The sequence below is a fragment of the Toxotes jaculatrix genome, chromosome 9 (genome assembly GCF_017976425.1).
Source record: "Toxotes jaculatrix isolate fToxJac2 chromosome 9, fToxJac2.pri, whole genome shotgun sequence".
NCBI classification, from domain to species: domain Eukaryota; kingdom Metazoa; phylum Chordata; class Actinopteri; family Toxotidae; genus Toxotes; species Toxotes jaculatrix.
The window spans coordinates 9,871,943-9,895,712 of NC_054402.1; the positions used below are offsets into that span (position 1 = coordinate 9,871,943).

General features: G+C 41.3%; 1 protein-coding gene across 1 annotated transcript in view; it reads left to right on the forward strand.

Annotated features, from left to right (window-relative positions):
* schip1 (schwannomin interacting protein 1) overlaps window positions 1-23,770 on the forward strand; it is a 190,599-nt gene that overhangs the window by 7,326 nt on the left and 159,503 nt on the right. Inside the window, exons 4-5 of the mRNA XM_041046585.1 lie at window positions 35-121; window positions 1,466-1,607. Coding sequence (XP_040902519.1) covers window positions 35-121; window positions 1,466-1,607 — 229 coding nt within the window. The remainder of the gene's footprint in view (window positions 1-34; window positions 122-1,465; window positions 1,608-23,770) is intronic.

Consider the following 23,770-nt stretch of genomic DNA (forward strand, 5'->3'; position numbering starts at 1 on the left):
TCCGTTTATCTGTCTTTTCTCGTTATTGTCATAGAAGCCATTCTTGCAGGAGCGAGGAGGAGGATGACAATAGCCCTCATCGCCGTGAGCAACAGCAGCACCTGGTGATTAAGGCCATTGTGTGAGTATCACCTGTGGCTCATTTGTGTTTCTGTATGATTGTTTTTTTCAAATATCTGTGTTTATTTCCTTCATTTTTAATCATTTTTACACTGAGTGCTACCCACATTACCTATGACCTTAAAAATAATTGATGTTGTGGGGAAGAGATCTGTTTACACGAGGCTTTAATTCAATCTTACCTCTGATTAGGTTTGAGAGTCAGGGTCAAAGTGCGCTTTTGAGCGCATGAACCCTAGCAGACCGCCATCTAACACCATTTTACTTAAACATGGAGCCACAGTTTTATAGGTGTAAGAGGGAAGGACAGCTCTCGCCTCAGGCTTTCACTTCCTTGAAAGTCGAGGATAGAGAAGAGAAAGCCAATGTTTCTGTGTAGAGGTAACATGATTGGGGTGTAGAAAGGTGAGTCGGTTAAAAAAAATTGTCAGGATGAACTCACAGAAAAAGCAGAGGAACAGGAAGTATAGAAAGAAGGGGAATGGAGAGGTGGAAGAAGCAAAGAGCAAATAGAAGTGGAGAAAATGGGGATGGAGGATGGAAGGGGGGAAAGGTATTGGTTCTGGAGCTGGGAGTTATGGCTTAATTCAATTTGTTCCATTTGGCTCAGCTGTCTCTCTGCTTCGCTGGAGGTGAATGTGTTTCTCCATCGGGTAATTGATCCTACACTCCATCCTGGACCCTGGCTTTGGGTGACTACAGGGATGAAAGAGGGTGGAAAGTGAGAGACAGAGAAAGTGGTCTGTGGAGGTTGAGAACAGGAGTGTGATGGGTGGGGAGAGGTTGAGAGAATGTGTGAGCAAGATCTAAAGGGGAAAAAATAACAAAGTCGACTGAAAACATTGCAGATTTTTTTTTTTTTTGAGAATGGCCAAGAAATAAATGCTGGAAAGGAAATCCCCATTTCAGGGTTTTGTTTCAGTGATATCCTCAGTGTTTGTCCGCATAGAATACTCACCCATGAAGTCAGCTGCAAATCAGCGCAGTTGTGAACAAAGCATCATACCGTAGTTGCTGAATTTATCCAAAGATGAATCCAAAAATCCAAAAATAAATTGATTTAGAACTGCTGAATGTGTTATCATGTTTCTAGAAAGTGTTTTTATTAGCTTCACCTCACCGTTAGGGGTGCTTATAGCTGAATTTTAAGGTCAGTGATTGGACATTTGTCATAGAAATGCTCCTTGGGAGCTGTACTTGACCCTCGCTCCTTATGTTTTTATTTACACAGGCTTGCAGTAGAGTTTCATGCTTATCCAGGGCTTGGAATTGCTATAGTTGATAACTTTTGTCATGAGACGTAGATATGACTGAGACATGCATTTTATCCCCCTACTGTTCCCAGGATCCAGCGTGCCTGGCGTGCAAGCATGTCCCGCAGAGGGAGCTGGCAGGGACAAGACAAGAATCACACCAGCCATCAACAGGGTGAGACGGTTCCTTCAGAGAGCCTCCAGGAACCTGTGATCACCACCAATATTTCTACGGTAAGACCGCATAACGAAAATCAAATAGACAACCATATGGCGAGAGTGAGGCAGGTGGCGAGAGATCAAGGCATCTTTAAGTTTCAGTATCTTCTGTCTTGTGTGAATTGTCAGCTGTGATCTGTTATTTCTGTAGAGAACCAAAAAAGACTGCGTGAGTGGATGCATGGATGGAGTAATAAAGAGGAGAGCAAAGGAGGGGTAGAGGACAGCAAAGGAGGGGTGTTTACCTCTAGTGTCATCTGGGGGACTGTGGGGGTCGTATTGGTGGAGGTGGATGGGATGCCAGCTGGCACTGTGCCCAGATCTGTAATTAGCCATTAATTAGGTAAATTTTCAAAGCTGGCTGATTGATTAATGAAGTGCCTCTGCCCTTGTCCTCCCCCGTCTCACCCCCCACTCCTCTCCTCACCCCTTCTCTCTCCCGGGGGAGCACAGGGGAGAATTAAACAGTGCTCACAGGGCATGGCAGCCAAAGAAAAGCCAGAGAAAAAAAACGACTACATGAGCAGCAGATAAACAGTGAGAGGAGAAAGAATCAAAAAGTCGTGGGGAAAAGGAGGAGGCAGAGATAAGGAGATGAATGCAGAGATGTGAAGAAGATGCCTTTACACCGCCTCAAGTTCTAAGTGACAGACAAGGCACAAGTGCACACACACACACACACACACACACACGGACAGTCTGCTCTGCTGGTTTCTCAGTTTGTGTTGGCTCTCACAATGTAGTAATCACACAGAGACACACAAGCTACAAGCACAAGCCTGCCCACGCTCTTTGTAGAGACCCAGCACAGAAAAATATGATGTCATGTCTGCAGACTCACTATAGTGTGTGTGTGTGTGTGTGTGTCTGTGTGTGGGATGCATTTTTCCTCCCTCTCTTTTTAAGAAGTGCCAGAGGAAAGCAAGATCCCCTTAGCAAACAGATGGGCTGGTGTCCTGGTGAGACTCTTTGAGTGTATATGTGTGTGTGCTTTGTTTTTACGTTGTTTGTTCTGCTTGAAGGAGTTTGTTGTTCATTAGCACAGCGGCAAATGTCTTCCTAATTAGAAAGTTACTGTAACTTAAAAACCAAGATGACAGAGAAACCCCCACCACATCTCTTCCCTCTTACTTTCTTTTTTTTTCAACATTACTTCTCTTGGAAACATAAATCAGCAATATTGAGACAATGCTAAGAATTCAGAAATGTATTTATAGTGTCTCCCCCCCATCCAATCCCTCTAATGCAATGGTGGTGGATTGTAACTAAGTACATTCACTAACTAGTGTTCTTAAGTATGAATTTCATGTGCTTTATTTTAGTATCTCCATTTCATGCTACTTTACATTCCACCATATTTCATGGGGAAATATACTTTTTACGCCACTACATTTATTTGACAGCTGTAGTTGCAGAGTAAGATTTTATACACAAAACATATGATCAAGTTGTAAAATACGATGCACTGTTATAGGCTAAAATTTCCAACAGCATATATCGTAGTTAAAATTATCTCCACCTCAACCAGCTGCAACAGTAATATGCTACTTACACATTAATGCATCAGCAATGATAATCCATTGATATATAAAATTTTATAGCACTGAAGACTTTCACTTTTGATACTTTCAGTACACTTTGCTAATAATATTTATGTACGTTTCTACATTTTAAATGCATGACTTTTACATAGATAGACTACACTATTGCAATTCTTGTTTAAGGTGTTATATCTGAATACTTCAGACATAACTGCAGTGCTGTGGCCGCCAATGTAGTGTTGTTAACATTTAATTCTGAATATGGAAAGTAAGCCAAATATTGCTTAAAGTCAGTCTGACACTTCTCAGAAAGGAATGCATTTATTTTGTGATCATGTTCTATCTTTCAAATCATCCCACCTTTTTCGGGCTCTAATAATTTTTTTTGGAGTAATGCTGTTTTTCATGCTAGCTCCTTCACCCTCTTCACTCCCTTGCATCACTCCTCTTGCTTCCATCTCTGCCTTCAAAACCTTTTTTCTTCTTTTTTTCATATATCACCTTTTCTCTTTCCCTCTCTGTCTCTCACGCTCTCTTTCTCTGTCTTGCTCTCTTCGTCTGTCCTCATTCATACTATGTCACTGTTCTGTGGCTGTTGTGCTCTCTGAAGGACAGACATTCATCAGTGTAAGGCCGGGGTGCCACATTATGTGTGTGTGTGTTCATGGGAGCTCATGTGAAGGACCTTGCCACGGCCTGAGGTGGGGGGGGGGGGGGGGCTCAAACATACTTCATGCATATTTCATGGAACTCTGATATTGAACACTACACACACACACACACACACACACGCGCGTAGATAAGACACTGCAGCAAACACAGAGGTTTTTCTCCCTCATCTGCTCTAACGTAGAAAAACATCCTCAGCCCACACTCTCATAACACCTCCCAGGATTCAACTCTCTTTATATCAATGTCAGGATGTCTCTTATGTCAGTCTGTGTGCATCTTTCCTATTTTGCAATTGCCTGCCCAGAAATGATTGGCTCAGGTCTGCTGTAACCCTAGACCCAAATGTATTATTTATACACCGAGGGGCCAGGCCCTACATGTCCTGGACTGGTCTTTCCTGGCCCGTTGATAGTAAATCAATAGGTCTGACAGTTCTGACACTGCTGCTGTATGTGGGCTGACCTGCTGGGATTGCTGTGTAGAAGACTGTGTAAGAGGTTGGCTGTGGGGTTGTTCCAAAATGCAGAGTAACACCACGGACAGTATGTGGGCATTTATCAGATACAGTGCCTCAGCACCTGGCAAAGTCATAATCAGTAATGCTATAAAATCCCCTCAGGTCATTTTGTGTTATGAACCAGTAAAATTCCTACTCAAAGGAATAGTTTAAGATTTTTGGGAAATATGCTTATTTGATTTCTTGTTGCGAGTTAGATGAGAAGATTGATGTGACTGTCACTGTCTGTTTAATATGTGGCTACACCCAGGAGATGGTTAGCTTAGCTTAGCACAAAGAGTGGAAATAGGGGGAAACAGCTAGCCTGGCTCTGAACGAAGGGAAAAAAATCTGACAACCAGCACCTCTAAAGCTCATGAACTAACACTTTATACATTTTGTTTTAAAGGGTAAAACTTGTGATGCATATTTAATGAATATTTTTGATATTTTATGTTTTGTAGTTTATTGTTTACTTTCACTGTAAATTGTTATATGTATGTCTGCAATTCTATTAATTGTGCTGCTACCTATCTTGGTCAGGAAGCTCTTGTTTTAAAAGAGATTTTTCATCTTAATGAGACATTTCCTGGTTAAATAACCTCCATTTAAGCAACTTCAAATATTGGCATTCACCAAAATGCTTAATTTTTTTTGTTTAAGGCAAAAAGCTTAAGGCAAGCCATATTTCTTACTTACCTCCAGGATAAACTTAACATTCTGCATATCCACTTATCTGAGTGAATTTGACAAGGTTCTTAATAACTGACTGACTGTGGTTTTGAATACAGATAAGCTGTTGGACATAGTTGAGAACCTAAAGCAGAAAGGTCTAATAAATGAAGACCCGTTATGGACACAAGGTGGATTTCAATGGTGCTTTTTATAAGCACAGATGTTGATTATTGTTTGGCAGTTTGCTCTGTGTTTTATTTTGTAACTGTGCTCTTTTATAGTGTGACGTGAAAGTTTATAAATGTGCATCTGCATGCCAGCATCCTTACGTGCTGACTTTGTTGCTTGAGTGGATCCCCAGGACTCACAGTTGAGTGTGGTCCTCTGGGATGGTTTGGTGAGTTTTATTCCGAGACACAAACCAGCGATCAAAGCTAAAGTGGTGGCGATGAGAATGACGATGAAGTGCTTCAGTGCTGAGCCTGTGATTCCAGCAAAACTCATACTGCTGCTGGGTTGCCTGATCATAAATGAAATGATTTCAGTGATGGACGGTAAAGAGAAGAGAAGGGCTGTCAGTAGAGCAGAGAAATAAAAAGGAAAAAGAGTTGAATGTAAAATTTAGATAAAAACACATTACATCATCTACGCTTGGGCTGTGCTAACACAAGTTTGTGTGTCTGTGGCTGTGTTTGTTTGCTAACGGTGTTTGTGGACATTGATCTGTTCCTATCTCTGTGACATGGTTGCACATTTTTCCCTCCTTTTCTGGGGCTCAGGCGGAGGGAAAGTGTTAGTGTAAGCATTCCTGCAGCCTGCGTGGGAGATCATTCTCTCATCTCTCACTGCCAAGAATCTCACAAAGCAAAGTGACGGCTTCATCCATGCCTCCACCTCTACCCCCCCTTAATCCTTTTTTTTCTCCACCCTCACTCTATGTCATCCCTCGCTTTCCCTCCCACTGTCTCTTGGTTCCACACAGGCACATCCACTTTCACAAACACACAGTAGTCCCCCCTCCCCTTTCTACAGACAGATGCTAACAGATTACTTGTTTTATTGGTGTCAGTTGGTGTCTCATTTGAAATGAATTTATATACCTCTGCCCTGGAGTTGACATCGATCGGGCCTAACTCATTTAATAGCCATGACATTTGCCTATTAGCTTATTCAAAAACCAGGCTCAGCTGGCTTCCTGAGAGACAGTAACTCTCGCATTTGTATCCGTTAGAGAAGAAAATGTGGTTGCTCGTGCAAAATATAAACTCCAGAGGAATATTCAGTCCTAGTATTCACACAGACATGAACTCACACATACTAAAGTTAACAACCGTCATGTATAAACACACATTTACTGTATACTGTAAATTTCCAAATAGCAGCAAGGGTTTTTGTTGTTTCTTGAACAACGCAGGCTTACATAAGCCTTTACTACTAATTATCACTGTTTGTTTGCTTGTTTATTGCTGTCAAATGCTGTTGATGCTGTTTACTGTTAGGGAGAGAGTCAGGGTGAATGGGTGGGTCAACAAAACACTGGAAACCCTGTTCATTTCCCATTTGAAACCAATAATAATTATTGTTTCTTTTCACCATGACCGTTAAACAACCATAAATGCGTGTTTATTATTTTGACCATAATGATGAGGCCGCCCGGTTTGCTCAGTTGGTAGAGCATGAGATTCAATTTCTCAGGTCGTGGGTTTGAACCCCACTCTGGACGACACCACCTCCCATGGGCTCACCACCTGTGGGAGGTGCATTGTTGACTGGGCAGCAGCTGCCCCCGCAACTGGGGCCTGGACCCAGATAAGCGGCGGATGATGACATGACCATAATGATGAAGGTCCCCTAACCTTGATGAAGTACTTATTTGAACCTAAACCCTGATCATTTCTTAATTCTAACCAAGTTGTTTTTGTGCCTAAACCTGACCATACCATGATCATTCCATAAGTTTAACATCATATTTATATTGTCACCATGACAATGAAGGTCCAGTACGCCTGCCGCTGTAGGGGCACTATTTAATGAGACGCCTCAGAGGGTAGAGACAAACAACCTACATGTCCAGCTAACCAGCTGAATACCTAGCCCAGTGTTACTTTGAAGGTCAAAGAGCACTGCATTTCATTTCCATTTTGTGGGATTATAGGTTACCAGCAAAAAAAAAAAAAACTCCAATTATGTATGCAAAGCAGCCAAACAGTGTATTAGACTCAGCCTTTTAGCATGATAAAAGTAGCCATTACATGTAAATATACAAGCCTTTTACAGCATTTGCATTAGCTCTATCAGCTAACTAATAGAGTTAACTGTTGTTACCATTGAATCGCTACACTTAAAAAAACTTAACTTAAAAATAAATGTTTGTGAATCATCAAAATAACAAAGTAGTAATTGATATCTGGAGAAAGAAAAACTCTGTAGATTGGTGAGTAAAACATGATTGTTGCATTGAAAATGTGTACTATACATCTGAGCCACTGCAGCTCAGTAATTACACCCCATGCAGTATATTTTTTTTACCCTGCCTTTCATCGTTCATGCTAGACACCCCCAAGCTATTATTTGGGATTCAGAAATTATTTTGAAATGGCTCCTTCTTTTTTTTTAGCATTTGAGAATCTAGAGATATACTGTACCTTCCCCAGAAAATAAGCTCATGCCTAGAAAGTGATGCTCCAAAATAGCCATTGATTTTGTGAAAGCCCATCGGGAAGTTATCTTAGAGATTTATCATGGCTATATGGTAGAGAGGTAAAATGAGGAGAGGAGAGAGCTGATGTCTCCAGGATCTGCAGAGATAACGACGGATGGCTAAAAAGCTGAAAAGAGGAGGTGAGAGAACAGAGAAAAGATGTGGTGGATTTTGGAGATTATGAGGATAATAACTCTGCATTAGAGCTTCCGTGAGCCTACATTTGTGTGGGTGTGAGATTGAAAGTATACGCAGGCAGTGGTATGTGTGTCAAAGTGTCTCATTTCTTCTTCATCACGGTCTCCGTCCAAACTGTCCAAAGACTAATGCTGACTATTGTATGTGGAGCTGCAAAGATACACACATTTACATGCTCATATCAGCTCGTGCACACAAATATAAACACGCCAACAGTCTTCAGCGGCACATTAAGAGCATCTTATGAGCCCCACAAAAAAAATCAATGGAAGCCGTCACACGAGTGGAGAAGAGCAGAGTGCAAGATAGATCTCGATCAAGTCACAAGGGGAAGACAGGAAGGATGTGGAGTGAAAAAGGAGTGAGCATTCCAGCTCATTTTAGTCTTCTCACTTTATGTCATTTACTGTTGTTTTTGTGAGCACAGGATCCTGAGCCACTTGATTGGATATTTACAGCAGGCTGTAAATGAGAATGTGTGTGATGAGAGCGATAGTTTACAGCTGGTGTATGGGGATTTGATTGGATGCTGTAGCTCACTGCAAACTCCCCCTGAGCTTCTAATTGGTTATTTATCTAGAAAACATGCCATTTAGCTGACATTACTTAAACTAAACAAGCATATAGCCGCATGCAGACATGGTTGTGACACATATATATACACACACACACAGACTATAACAAAACATAAATCTGCTGGAAGCCTCTCCCAACCATCTGCAGCAGTAATAACAATCTGGTACCTGAGGCTATATGCTCTACTGTTCTATTACAGCACACTTCTCTCTGCACACACACTTTCCCTCCAGTTATCTCCTCTACTTTCTCTCCCCATTCTACAGCTCCCAGTTTTTCTCTCCTCAGCCTTTCTTCCACTATGTCTTCCAGTCTATCTGCTTTCTCACCCCCACTTACTCCCTTCCTCTTACATATAGGGCTCGTCCCCCTCTTTAGCCCATCTCATACGCAGATGGGCTCAGTCCTCATGGCCAGTGAGTCTGCCATAATGAGATCCCTGGAGGGGAGAGGAGTAACGTAAAGAGAGGAGGGCAGCAGAAGAGAGGAGAAGAGTTGAGGGTTGATCTCCTCTCTGACCTCCCTCAGATAGGAAACCTCTGGAATAGTTCAGCCCTATCTAACTCTACTCCTCACTATCCCTACTCCCCTTCCCTCACTCCACCATCACCTCCTCCCCCTCCTCTGGTCATCAGCCATCTACTATTACTGTGCATTAACCAGATCAGAGGCATTATAATCCTCCTCTGACAGTATTCCTGCTGTGTGTACAGTACACTTGGTGGTGGTGGAGACAGGAATTGGTAGCTATTCTCGGAGAGGAGAAGGAATCTGGGTTGTCGAGTAAAATCAAAAGGTTGCAAATGTAAGTGGAGACGACTGGGGACAGCAATGGAGGGTGGGGAGAAAAGGAAGTCCAGGATGTGAATTACATGTTTTATCTCAAACTGTGCAGTGGGTCCATTAGGTATTCACTTCTCCTCTTCTGATCTCATCATGGCCACCTGGCTTGTCACTTAAACAGAACCCTTAGAACCTGGCTTGTCACTTAAACAGAACCCTTAGAGAGGGGAAGCTTTTAAAAAGATTCTAAACACACCTCTAAACACAAAATGCACCTGTGTTTTCTTTTCTTTCTTCTCATGTTAAGTTTGATTCTTTCAATAATAATCTGTCAAATGTTTTTTTTTTCTTCAATAAAGACTATCCACAGGTTAGTCAACTATAAGGAGAAAGAAGTGAAGAGCCATTCAATGAGTGTTAAACTAGAGGCACCTTCCTGATATCATAAAGTCCAGGCTGTGACGGCTAGCTGCTGTTAGTCTCATTATCCTGTGCACTAACATTGAAGCAAGCTACTTATCGCTGCTCTAACAATGTTTAAGCAGGAGTTAGATAAAAGAGGCTATTAATGAAATGTTTTCTGGCCGTTTAAGGTGATATTATTTTTGTGATGATGGTTGCTCCTACAGGGACACATGCAATTTTCCTCATTTACTTTGTCTTTCTGTCTATCTTTCCCTCTATCTGTCCATCCATTTTTCTTTCTATCTCCCAGGCAAAGCTAAGATCTTGAAAGTGGTTATACTAAATAAGCATGCAAATGAGTATTTCAGTGGCCAATGTGGTGGTGTGTCAGCTGCAGGATTCTTTGCTGCAGCAACCCACTGATCTTTTATTTCAGCTCAGTGGGCTGTTACTTTGTCCTTTTTTTATTATTATTATTTTCAAATGGATTTGGTGAGTTTTCTGTAGTTATTGTCAAAGCTGTCACCACCAGAATGGTTTTCCGAATACTTCTGAGACTGGAATTGACCAATGCAGTTGCAAAGTCATTCTTCACCTTATTTCCACAATGCTACCGTTAAATAGTGAAGCACAGTAGTCATTTTGGCGACTGGTTTTTATTTAGTTTTAGCCTTAGGTCCTTCGACTTTAATGTTTAGTAGTTTAAGTCCAATTTTGTTATTTGATTTTTGCTTGTCTTAGTCTAGTTTTTGTCACGTTAATCATTTTACTTTTGTCATCCATTTGTAATTTTTATGTCTTCTGTGCATTTGGAGGCTACGGCTATGACTCCACAGATGCAAGTTGTTGAATAAGGCATTATTAAAATGTGTTGATTCATCTGTCTTTCATGTTATCATTAAGTATTCATTCGTTGACAAAAAAATGTAGCATTTCGTCATAGTTCTCATTTTAAAGGGTTACTTTTTAGTTTTTTAGTCTTATTTTTGTCATGAAAAATAGGTTGTCAACAAATATTTTTAATCATAGTTTTCATTAACTTTAGAGGCAGGAAGTCTTGCCATTATCTCCTCAGAGTTTGCTTTTTGAGATCTGGCTTGTAGCTGCCGGGGTCAGTCAATTCTTAGTCGATGTTTTTCAGACTGTGATCTCATATTGAAAACTGACCTTGTGAGATTTAGGTTGGCTTCTGCAAAGCTAACCTTTAACCACTCATCCACGTTTTTATGTGTGTGTCCTTGTATTCACGTGTGAATATGTAATATTGGATATGTCTGTTAAGTACACCGGTGGAGGCTCTGGAGATGTCCTGTGGGTGGATTTCTCACAGGCACATTTGATCTCTGTCTGCCCTTTCTCATGTCTTTTTGATCTATGAGTCAGGGATGAAGGGAGGAGGTACTGTCCTCTAGTTTGATGCACATAATGAATATCCATTCTTTACTGCATCACAAAGAAGAGAAAACAGCACATTAAAGGAGTGAAAAGATAGATAGATGATTGCTGTGGGCTTAATGCCAGGCCTTTCTCTAATGCGGTCCATGTGAACATGTTAGTGAGTTAAAACTGTTGGTGTTTTCAGATGTGAGTGTGCTTTCAGTGTGTTGGGGAATCTTTTCAGCCAAGAGCCTTTGCTTTGAAGTTGTGCCTTTGTCTATAATAGATTGTTGAATCTTTGAAGCCACTGTGAAAGCACTTGTATTTGCATATGCATTTACATCAACTGTAAAGGTACTGTACGGGCATGTGCATGTGCGTTCTCAAGTGTGTGTGTGTGTGTGTGTGAGTGTGTCATGTGCGCCCACGTACAAAGCACCTGTCTAGTTGCCCCTCTGGCAATTTAAACATTGGCCCAATGAGTCCTCATAATCTTCTACCATCACCATGGTAACAGTGAACTTGCTCAGGATGTCCTTATTTACTTATGCAAATGATGTCCTGCAGCTCTCCAACCTGCCAATCACAATCCTAAGCATATTGTAAAAATTCAGCCAGAAAGGTGAGAACTGTCAGTCTCTGCTCTACGTTACGTATCCTTTGCTGAGCACCAGTTTGTCTAAAGCACTGCAAAGTTCTCCCTGTGGAAATCAGAACCTCTAAAAGTTTCTGAAGCTGTGGTTAATCTCAAATTACCTCACAGCCTTGTCGGTGAGTTTTAAATTAGAACATTTTCTTTCATTTTTTTCTGTTTATAATCCTATAATTCCCACTTTTCTTTTTTGTGTTGCTCTTGTGCTGTTTTTGTAAGTTTCTCAAAGCTGCTACACTGTTAAACACCAATGCAAGCTTCAAGCAGACCCACCAGCATTTCACCTTAATGTGTTTGCTGATTCATTTTGTTGTTTACACAATACAAATATTGGAAAAGTTTTGGGAAATTAAGAGGGATTATTTACCGCTGTCTGGCATGAGCTAGATAAGCAGTAGGAGCCTTCTGTGCCTTTTCCTACATCCTGCAAAAGCTAAAGATGTCACCTTGTTGTTGTCGTCTTACAGCTTTTGTGTCTCTCTCCTGTCTTCTTTACAGTCTGTAATGTTGTGATTTTACATGGTGTAAATCATTGTCACTCTACACACAACATATGTTGCATGTCTGTGTGTCCTGCAAGAAGGATCTCTCTTCTGTTGCTCTTCCTGAGGCTTCTACCGTTTTTCCCCTAAAGGCTTTTTTGAGGAAGTTTTCCTTGTCCAAATTTGTGATATCGAGCTAAAAACTAGACATGACTACCTACGTCCTCCTTGTATTACCCCTACTCTTAGCAGCTCCTCTTTTAAAACTCACCAATTTATATAGAAAATTCTTTATAAATTCTTTTATATTGCATCTTGCCAAAACAATGGTACTGTTGTGCATTTCATTACAATTCATTTCATGATATAATCAAAAATTATGCAATGACATACTGTGCAGTATTCCATGAGGTTGCTTTTGTATATTGGAATATTACATATTCCAGTTCATCTGAAATAAGAGCCAGCGCCTCCAAGTCTCATGGTGGATTGCCCCCTTTAGGTTGAAAACAAATTGCTGCCCCAAGTCAAGGAGTTTAAGTATCTTTGGGTCTTGTTCACAAGTCAGTGTAAGATGGGGTTTTTGGCAGTAACACAGGCATTACTCTAATGAATCAGTGTGCCAACCCTCATCAACCGTCTTGACCTTTGGTTAGTGACTGAAAGCCTGAGACTGTGAATACAAGCAACCAAAATGAGTTTCCCCCACAGGATGTCTGGGCTGGCACTTTGTAGCAAGGCGAGGAGCTCAGATATCTGGAAGTAACTCAGTAGAATCAGTAGTTTCTTCACAGTTGAAAGAGCCAGTTGAGGTGGTTGAATGAAAGGCGTAACCAACTGGGAAGAGTTGTAATCCCCCTGAGGGAGCTGGAAGAAGTGGATAGGAAGAACGCTTTCAGGGGCATCTTGCTTAGCCTGCTACCACCATGGCCTAGAACTGGATCAGTGGCAGAAAATGAAGATAAAGGATAACAGTATCATAGTATTATAACAACCTGGGAGTTAATAATGATGGCTGGGATCCCTGATATTTTGGATTCTTGGACCAGGTGACTGTCACTTGTCTTGAATAAATCATCCTGATCTCCTCATGTGAAACACAAATACCTCAGTGATCCTCCTCATGAGGTAATTTCAGAAAGCCTGATCAGTAATGGCAAACAGGAAACACTCTTGGTCTGTAGCCACTGTGTATGGTTAATGACTGCTCATGACTTACTGTTATATCTCTGCAAACATAATGGTGTGTGTGTCTGTGTGTGTGAGGGAGAGAGGTTTACGATACTGTTTACAGTAAAACATTTAGTTTGAAGAATGATATCATGCACCAAATGTTCCTCCTCCTGCACTCATTTAGCGGATGCTATTTCCTGCCACGGAGTGAACAGAAAATAAGAGAGCAGAATTAGTGTTAAACTCAAAATACTAAGAGTGATGGGAGTGACAGAAAGAGGAAGAAGAGAGACCAAAGAGGTTTCCGTAACTCAGCCTCAGCCTTCACGATTTCTCTGCTTGTTTTGTCTTTCCAAAAAAATAAAAAAACATTAAATATGCACTGATATAAAACAGAGAAAAGAAGCAAATCCTCACATGTGAGAACTTCTAACCAACTTATATTTGGCCTTTTTACGTGATAAATGACTTAGACGATCAATAGATTGTCCAAACGGTTGTCTGTTCTATTTCTGTCGAGCAACTGATAGATTAATTGATTTCTTGCGTCAGCGTTAGTGTACACAGAATACATAGTGTCCAAGGGTCTTCAAACCTACATGTGTTTTAGCTGCTCCTTGTTAACCTCTCATTGCACATCATCTCATCACTGAGAGCTCACATTTCTCAGGCCCTAATACTTTGAGATCTGTTGCAAAGCTACGCTGTACAGTAAGTCAGGGTATGTATTACATGTGTGAATGAGACAGAGCGAGAAAAAAGGAATATTATGCAGCATCACCACTTTTTCTGCAGTTATTTTTTAAGCACAAAACGTGAGCATGATACATCGTTATATATATATGTCCAACGAGAAGTTGGCTCAGAGTCATAAGAGACTTGGTTGGCAGAGGGATGAGGAGATAAAACGCTTAGGTGAAGAATGGGGGGTATGAATCTGTAAAACTGTAATATGTGGCTTTCAGGAAGAAAAATGACTCATAAAATAATTTCACTATTTCCAATTTATGGCCACATGGAAGCTTTTAAGTGAGGCAACAATGAGAGTGTGTTACCCTTATTAAATACTGTAGGACGGTAGAACCATTACAGCATAGCAGCTAATTACTAACTCCAGATGGCATTCTGGGGGATCCAAGTTATCCTGTGGTGAAGTTATATTTACTCAGCACTAAAGACAGTTAGTTGACTTGTGGAAGTTAAGTTTTATCCTCATAAATTTTTGTCCTTTAATTGGTGCAGTGGTTAACCATCTTAACTGGTGGTGAAAATTGCTGCACAAGTGTAGAAAGTCCATTTAAAGTACAAGAGGACAGAGGAAGAACCCTGTACTGGGCTTACAGGCTCTGTTTTAATTATCTCTCATCTTACAATCTCTGCACCTTTTTACATCTCTTTCTCTCGCTTCTCTCACACCCTCTGTGTGTTGACTGTTAATTGGCTTGTCTGTCACCCCAAAAATACTTCTCTCCTTGGTGCGTGAGGCACTCTCTGTTTCCTGGTCCTTTATTAGGCTAACATAAAATCACAGAAAGTATACAGCAGTTTGGTGCAAAAGGAGACATTATTGTTTGACAAATGTGACATCTGCTCTTACAAAATGAGTGATAGATCCACACCTGGAGAATTTAAAGTGCTTTTTAAGAGGTTGGAACCAAGAATAAAATCAGACTTGACAAACTTGTAAACATACCATTTTTCGACTCTGTTTCATATTCTACTTCTCATACCTTATTTCTTTCCCCCCCCCCTCTCTCCTTTCCACTTTATTCTCTCTTTTTCTTTTCCTCTCCGCACTTCAACCAAAAAAAGTATGAGGCCTTATTAAATCATTTCAGGTGCCTTGTGTACCTTTCATAGTGGCAAGGTCAGAATACTGATATATGGAGCACACAAATTTACACAGACACACGGACAGATAGACATATTTTTTGCAGGGTATAGAGTTCAGGCAGTGTGAGGAGAGCATATCTGTAATTTCGTGTGTTGAAATGGAGTCTGAATTTCAATGCTGCCATCTCTGCACCAACAAAAGCAGTAATTACCTCCTCATTAACCTGTGATGAGGTTCCTGTGATCTCCTAAAATATTCCATTTCCTACTCTTAGAATTCTTTAATGTCTCCTCTACCTCTGCCGTTCTATAACTAACACAAATAGGACAACTTCATACACCCCACAAATTCTCACCACCTTAAATGAGACTGTGATATGAAGGATACAAAGGCAAGGAGGCTTATTTTAACTAGTTCTCAGTTGCTTTAGAGGTGGCACTACAGAGCTTGTTCCACTGCATCTCAAAGTCTGACCTTAAAGGAGTAATTTTGGGAAAATCTGCATATTCGCTTTCTTACTGAGAGTTGGATGATAAGATTGATACCACTCTCATGCTCGTATGGTAAACATGTAGCAACCACCAGCAGCTAGTTAGCTTAGCCTAGCACATACACCAGAAACAAGGAAAAGCAACTAGCCTGGCTCTGTGAGAAAATCTGCTTACCAGCACCTTTAAAGCACACTAATTAGCATGTTATATCTTCTTTGTTTAATCCATACAAAAAACTGAGCTTAGGCTGCTGGCAGTAGTGTCACATTTACAGTATAGACATCAGAGTGGTATCAAACTTCTCATCTAACTCTCAGCAAGAGAGCAAATAAGCGCATTTCCCCAAATGTTAAACCGTTCCTTTAATGTTCTCGGTTCTGCTGAGCTCACTTGTGATAATAGCAAGTCAATAAACGGGAAAGCAGACCACCCTCATCTACATCAATGGATGGCAGACAGCACGAATGATGTTAAGAGTATCAAAAGCCACTTCTGTAATTTTTCCATCTCAGCACGCATGTATAGCCAAGCATACTTGGGCTAAATCAAGACAATTCAGCGGCCTGTTGGAAGGAGCTTGTCTGTATCAGTGACAGGAGGGCTGGTGGCTGTAGTAGCATGTGTAGAGGCTCTTTAATTGGTTATATTTAGCTCCTGATCTCCCAGACGGCTCTCTGAGCTCACAGTCGCCTGGCACAACAGCCTATTCTGGTGAGAACTGTGGAAACTGGGAACACTTAATGCCATGCTGGCCCAGACAAATCTATAGTCTCAATAATAATCTTGTGTTTGGACAAAGAAGTTTCTCTGAATTTCTTGCCCCTGTGTGTGTGTCCGTGTCCCCAAGCCTCACTTGTAGTAGAAGAAAGGCGTATTTCCCTCATTTTTTCAGTTTGTGTGTGTTTTCTCTTCACCTGTATTGTCTCATTACCTTCTTTCATTCTCCCCCAGAGCTAGTTTCCCTCAGTAATCTGTGGAAAGAGGGTGTGTGCTTTTTTTTTTTTTTGTGACAGTGTATGATGTTCCTTCTGATCCCTCTGAGTGTTTGAAGCTACATTACATCAGATTCTCCATCCTGCCTCCAAAGCCCGTCTGTCATTGTGTATCTGTCTGTGAGGAGGAATAGGGGTGAGCTGCAGCATTGATTTTCCCACATATCCTGTATAAACATGAGAAACACACACATACACAAGAATTTTAGCTTACATATACTCCCAGGATTGCACATTGGCAAAACGCATGCAGGAAAGTATGGCTGCTGCACACTTGTATACTTACAGGTATGTGCGCAGTTCTCGAGATGACATCAGTATACTCTGCTACTGATAAAGCACTGGGGCTTTCTCCTCTGCATAATAGATGAGGAAGCTGTGAACAGCTTGTTTGCTTTCTAAATTAAGTTTTTCTCTCCTCTCTCTCTAAGAGCTGTCACATGATGGTTCTGTACACTTCAAGACGAGCCAAAGCCTGTGCATGTCATGATACATTTGTGTTTTACACGTGTCCACAAGTGTAAGGAGACTCTCTGCTGGTATTTGGTGTGAGCAGCTCTCATCTTTAATGCATGTTGCCATGTGTATATGGAAGCAACACCCTCTAAGCTAGAGGCTTTCCTGCTGGTTAGCCTCTGGCGGATTGCAGCTAGTCACTAAGCACATACTCACACACATTTCCTATAAAAGACTCTACAATGCAAGCATGCACCACCATGGACGAATGCTGACGTCATTGTGAGGCGCTTTAAGATACACTTGACTGTACTGAAGTCAGTGGTCACAGTGGAGAAACAATGGTCTTAAAGGCATAAAGAAAGATAAAGATAACGTATGTATGGGGACACCTTTGCCTTGACATATGCCCCAAGCTTTCTCATTGAGCTGTGCAGGTTGCAACTTCATCAGCAAATATTAGGTCCATCTGGGCTCCATCCCTGGAAATCTGATTCAAAAATCCCAACAGAACCCTGGGTAATGTCAATGACATTAGATTCATATCTATCTTCCACTCTTCCTCTCCTGTTTTCTGTCTTGCTCTATCTCTGTTTCATTCTCTGACACTCCTCACAGATCACGAGATATTAGACAAAGATAAAGAAAATGAGGATAGGACAGTGGGTAAAAAACAGTGTTGGATTTTTTGCTTTTTGTCAGAAACAATGATCAGTGACAATGTGCATGTGTCATTTTAGGTTCCTGATTTGGTTTATTTCGGAACAGAATACTGTATTTGGAATTAACCGGATCAGTCATACAACAAACTGCAGAGCCATTTCAGTGACTTTTATTCATAATAAATCAAATGTTGTAAGTATGTGCTGTTTTGCTGGGCAGTGTCTGTTACTCTAAGTAATAGTTTTGCTTCTGGTACCCCCCCCCCTCTCCTACAGTCAAACAAACACATGCTGAGTGGTGAGATGATCTTATCTTAGCTCTGTTACTGGATGTCTATTGATCAAGTAGTGGCTCCAGTCTGGGTTAGTTGACTTCCCACAAAACTGAAGTGAATTTTTATTTAAATGAAATTTAGATTGAGCTCAGTTAGAGAAATCATACAGTTCCACAGTGGAACTGCACACAGGTGCCCACTGTGAATAGTGGAATATTACATTAGCTATCTCACCTGATTTCTTCTATAGACTGTGGCATATACTATAGACAGCCTACAAACTCAGACAGACATATTCTCTTAGTGTGGGTAGATTGGTGTGGCGTTTCCATCTATCACCTTGTCTGTCCACTGACTCTCGTCTCTGTCTGGTTGTGTTGCTCTGCCCAGCTCTTACTGAGGTCTGAGTGGGTGGATCAGGGGTTGTAGCAACTTTGTATAACCTTCAGCCAGTCTGGACACTGCTGCCCTTTCCATTCCTCTCTGGTTTAATTTTCTCCAGTCAGACAGAGCTGGGTTGGAGGCCATTGATTCACAGAGAGACAAAGAGGAAGGCAGAGGGAAGATAAACAGAGTCGCTGCACAGTTTACTGGTGCAAATCATGCTCACACACATATTTATCTGCTTCGTTTTTCCAATAAAGACTTGTTGATCTCCTATACCACGTGCATGGATGCATTACACGTACACACAAACACAAATCACAGCGTTGTCTGTCTGCTCGACTGGATGGCAGTGATTGTCCTGTGAATGCCTCTGGGCTTGTCTCTGTCTTGTGCTGAGGTTGATCTCTAACCTTGACTGCTCACATGCACACCCTACGGACACACACAGACACACAAAGGTATAACATGGTCTATGTGATCCAGAGAACATTATTATGGTGTGTGATGCCTCTCTCTTGGAGGACTCTCTCCTGCCCTGGACAGCCTATTTCCACGTCAGGCACCCTGACTCCCCTGAATGTCAAGGAGAAATGACTTATCAGTCTCGCATCTATCTTTTTGTCTCGCTCTTGCGCCCTCATTCCCTTGTTCATGCCGTCCGTGGCTATGGCCCCCAGGGGGCAGCTAGCCAAAGATCAGACCTCCTTCCTGTCCTTCTCTGTTCCTATGCAACTTTCCGTCCTCCCTGTCCAGTGGGACAGAGGGGCACTGACTGACATTTATCTTCACGGGTATGGAATATGCTTTCAGACTGGGAAATGTTTTTTTGTCCATGTATTTGTGGTGTGTGTGTGTGTGTGTGTCTATAAGTGAAGACGTACTGAATAGAGTCATTTTTTGCAGCTTGTTCACTAGCTGCAGTTTGTAAAAATGTTAACTTCTTCTAAAAGTGTATGAAGCTCAATTGTAAGAATCCCATTACCAAAGATCAGAGTCGTATGTTTGACGCTTTAAAAATCTGAAGACTTGACCAGACATGGCTTCAAAGGGTCTGTGACTTTAAAGAGGCTGAAATCTCAAAGGTGCATATCTCAACACTGAGGACTATCAGATTATTTTCACACACACACACACACACACACACACACAGCTCAAGGTCATGTGTGTAATTTGTTATTTGGGTGAACCGACCCTTCTGTAGACACTCTGCCAGGAACAAAGCTAATTCAGGTCTCACAGCTTGTTTGATTGTTTGGAACTAATGTATTGTGGAGCCTAAAACTCAAATTTGTCACAGGATGCAAATCATGATTTTCACACATTATTTACCTTTAAGATGATTGCACAAGAGACAGCTTATGCCCAAACAAATATCCTGTGGGTGAAGTTTTGAGGTTAGCAAAAAGCTGTTATGATTTTGTTCATAGCACTTTTAAGCCTGCTCATCTATTTGGCTTAAAAGATAAGAGTGAAAGTTCATTCTTGACCTTGGAAATAGTCTGACAAAAACAATCCCAACTCTTGTTAGCCTTTTTTCCATTGTTTCACACAATCTTTATCACCCAAGTTTCTCACTTTTCACAGAGATGCACCCGTTGAAGTGCAAGCTCAGTAACTGATATGGCTGAAAGTTCTTGAGAAAGATGATAAGCAGACCTTGAGTTACTTACTATTTGTAGGTCAAGAAGGAAAGTTAAGGCTTAAGAACCAGTCTGGTTGTTTGTTCACATGCCTGTCCAAAAATCCTGAGTTTTTCTCAACACATAAATAAGTTTTGATTCTGCTGAAGGGCATTGAATGATTATTTTCATTATTAATCAATCTATGTTTTTTAGATAACTGTAAAAACTGGAAAAATTCCTTCTTTGTCTTTGACTTCTTGTTTGTTTTGTTCAGCCAACTCTTCAAATCCCAAAGATATATAATTCTCAAGGATATGACAAAGAGGAAAAACAACAGCAAATTCTCACTTTTGAGAAGCTGGAAATAGAGAATATTTGACATTTTTCTTTATGATTCACTTAACTGATTTTTAGAATTGTTTCCAACTCAATTCATTCACTAATCTTTTCACTTCTGCTCAATGCCAAGTTAAAAAATAAATGAGAGAAAGAGAGAGAGAGAGAGAGAGAGAGAGAGAGAGAGAGAGAGAGAGAGAGAGCACACGAGAGATACAGGACCAGCATTAAAGCAAAAATAAACTGAGATGGACACTCAACTTTATTTGGTCCTTGTTTCATCCTTATTTACAAGGATGAAACAAGCTAATAAACGTCTTGTGGACTGACACAGATTTATTGTACTGCTGACTGCTTAAATGTCATTGTCCACAGTGACAGTATCATCGAAATGTCTCAGATTTAGCATGTTTAAAACCGAGGGGACTCCCTCCAGATGCAGTTATGCCACTCGTCAGCAGCAGTGGCAGCGAGGGGATACCCAGATGTGCATGTTAATTATTTGACCTGAGCCTCTCTGGGACCGGAGGAAACCGGTCTCTAACTGAGTAGGCAGCCTGTGAGTGTGATTATATTTGTGTTAAACTGAAAATTGTATAGTTGCCAGTCATCTGTGTCCTTACATTTGTGTGCGGAAGTATGTAGTATGTATAATGAGTGGCAGAGCTTTACCATGCTGTGATAGCACAATGGCTGTTCATTTTCTCAAAGGTTACCCACAGTGCTGCTCACAGACCAGCGGATGGTAAAGCCACCCATCTACTGCAGATATCACATTTAAGAGATACACACACGGAAACACACCACCATTGCCGCCTTTTTTCTCCGGGGGTGTATCATGGGCTGATTGAGATTCTGTACCCAGCTCTGAACTCATGGCTTTTATCAGTGGACTTTTATCCTCCCCTCCTCCCTTCCTCCCCCCTCTCCACAACCTCCATCCTCCCCCCTCGACCTAGCAGTCAGATATCACAGCCTTCCCCTGAGCCCTGCAAGCTGCCGGGGTGGCCAGCTGCTCGCTCCGGCTCCCCAACACCACTGCCTCCTCCACCAGCATCATCAAATGAACCATTTCATGGTTGGGGTTGAGTTACGTGGCAGACAGTATGGGACACAAACTGATACACTATGTTTTTATGAGCATTCTTGTCCTTGTGTTCAGGCAGGTGTGAACGTTCAAGTGAGTTAAAAGGGAGGATGAGAGCGATATTGTTAAGGCTTTGTTTACTATAGAGATAGAGTCAGGATGGGTTTATCAGTGAGCGCTTCTGCAGGCAGCTCATGTCTGAGGGGCATTTAATTAGATCTGACCAATTTTCTCACTTGCCCTCCACCCCCCCTACATTTTCTTTCCTTTTGCATCTCTCCATCTCTTATCTCTCTCATAGGCATTCAGAGTAAGATGCAGGCACACACACCATTTTCAGCTGTTGCTTTTTACGGATGACCCCTATAGATGGTTAGGAGTGTGGCTGAAGCAGAGTGTATGTGGACGTGCACGCACACTCGTATGACTGTAATGTGTAAATATAGCAGCTGCATAAAGGTGGGCGATTTAAAGGCTGCCAGTTGGTTAAAGAGACTGATATGTAAAACAGGTCACGTCAACAAGGACGTGTGCGTGTCAGTGCGTGCGCTCGTGTTTGTGTGTGTGTGTGTGTTTGAATATCTGCTGACATAGGCTCTGTGCCCTCCAGCAGTTCTCTTTGCTTACCCAACTCTTATTAAAGCAGTAAATATGGCCAGGACATAAATTTGACGTCATGATTTAATTCCACTCTCGCCCTCTCTGCCTCTCTCTCTCTCTCTCTCTCTCTCTCTCTCTTCCTCTCTCTCTCTCTCTCTCTCTCTCTCTCTCTCTCTCTGGGTCTTTCTACTCTCCCTCTCTCTCAGTTTGTGTGTGTGTGTGTGTGTGCTGATTCTCATTAATATGGCATTAATGTTGCCTTCTAATTACAAGAAACCATGAATTGCTGGTGGGCAAAGTTTGATGCATTCTATTTCAGGGTCCTCCTTGCTCTTTTGAAATATACCCACCTTTCCATTCCTCATCAATCTCGTTTAGAGGTGGTGATATATTGTAGCTTGTGTGAGTTTTTATGAGGGTGTGTAATTGGAGTTTTATGTAGATGTTCTTGGGCTGTTAAAGAGCCAAACACGCTCCAGGTGTTACTGTGCCCCCTGCTCCCATCTTAAAGGCGCTTTGGAAGCCTGCAACACAGTGTGATACAACAGAAAACACACTCAGATGATAACACAGCATGCCGGCAGTTGGAATACGCTGCATAATCAAGTAGACAGCCCTCAGTTTGTTGGCTCCTTTGCAAAAGATGAGACCACAGCCTATTAAAAAAAGTGACAGATTTGTTGTAAAGAAAATTAATTCCCTCTTTAATTTGGAGTTTGGCTCAAAACTACTTCAAGTGAGATCTGCATCACATCATCACCTTCCTTATGACATGTTTATGGCTCCAAAGGACAACTTTTAATTTATGTAGTCATTTAGCTAATTTTTGGTTCTGTTTTATGCCAAACATTTGGTGCGTTCCACACGGGATTTCAAAAAAACTACTGTATTTAGAGCAAATATGGTCAGGTGAACAGCCAATATGTATGTAAATGACAATAAGTTATGACTTCTGATGCCTGGGTCATTAGAAGTCAAATGTCAGTGTTTCATAATAGTTCTTTTTCATATTCATCATTCTTTTTCATTCAGGTATTGTATGTACCTGTGAAAATAAAATAAAAAGTCTATTCTTATTTTGATATAGCTTTAATGTATTTTTCCATTATACAGCTGCACCCTCAAGCTTATTAAAGCTCACTAATATTAAACATATCCAAATAACCTGTATTTAGTACATGGAGATATTATGTACAATATGTCCAATATGGAAAATGAGGGAAATAAGCACAGAATAACATTATGAACCAGTTTTAACGTTGTACATGCATGTGTCTTGAGAAACAAATCCTGTCTTGAGATGAATTCTTGTGACGACCCAGTGAGAAGCCAGTTTGTTCCTGACAAGTATTTACTCCAACATTTACGAGCCCATTAAAATCATATCAAGCCACATAACCGTCATGAACAACATCGTTTTCTTAATTTAACCGGCATTATGGCACTTTTTATTAGTAGTAATGGTGCAGGAGATGGGAGGAGGTGGGCCTGGGAGGGGGATGTAAGGTGAGCGGGCTGGGAGAGGAGGGAAAGGGGGTGGATGGATGTGACACAAAGAGTTTATATTGAGATTGGAAGGAGGGCTTTGAATAGGCTTTGATATTATGACTGATCTGACACTGTAATCATCATACTGTATAAAACACCATCTTGCACTTGTAATTATGGTGAATTTTACCATGTGGAACAAGAACACATCCGCCCT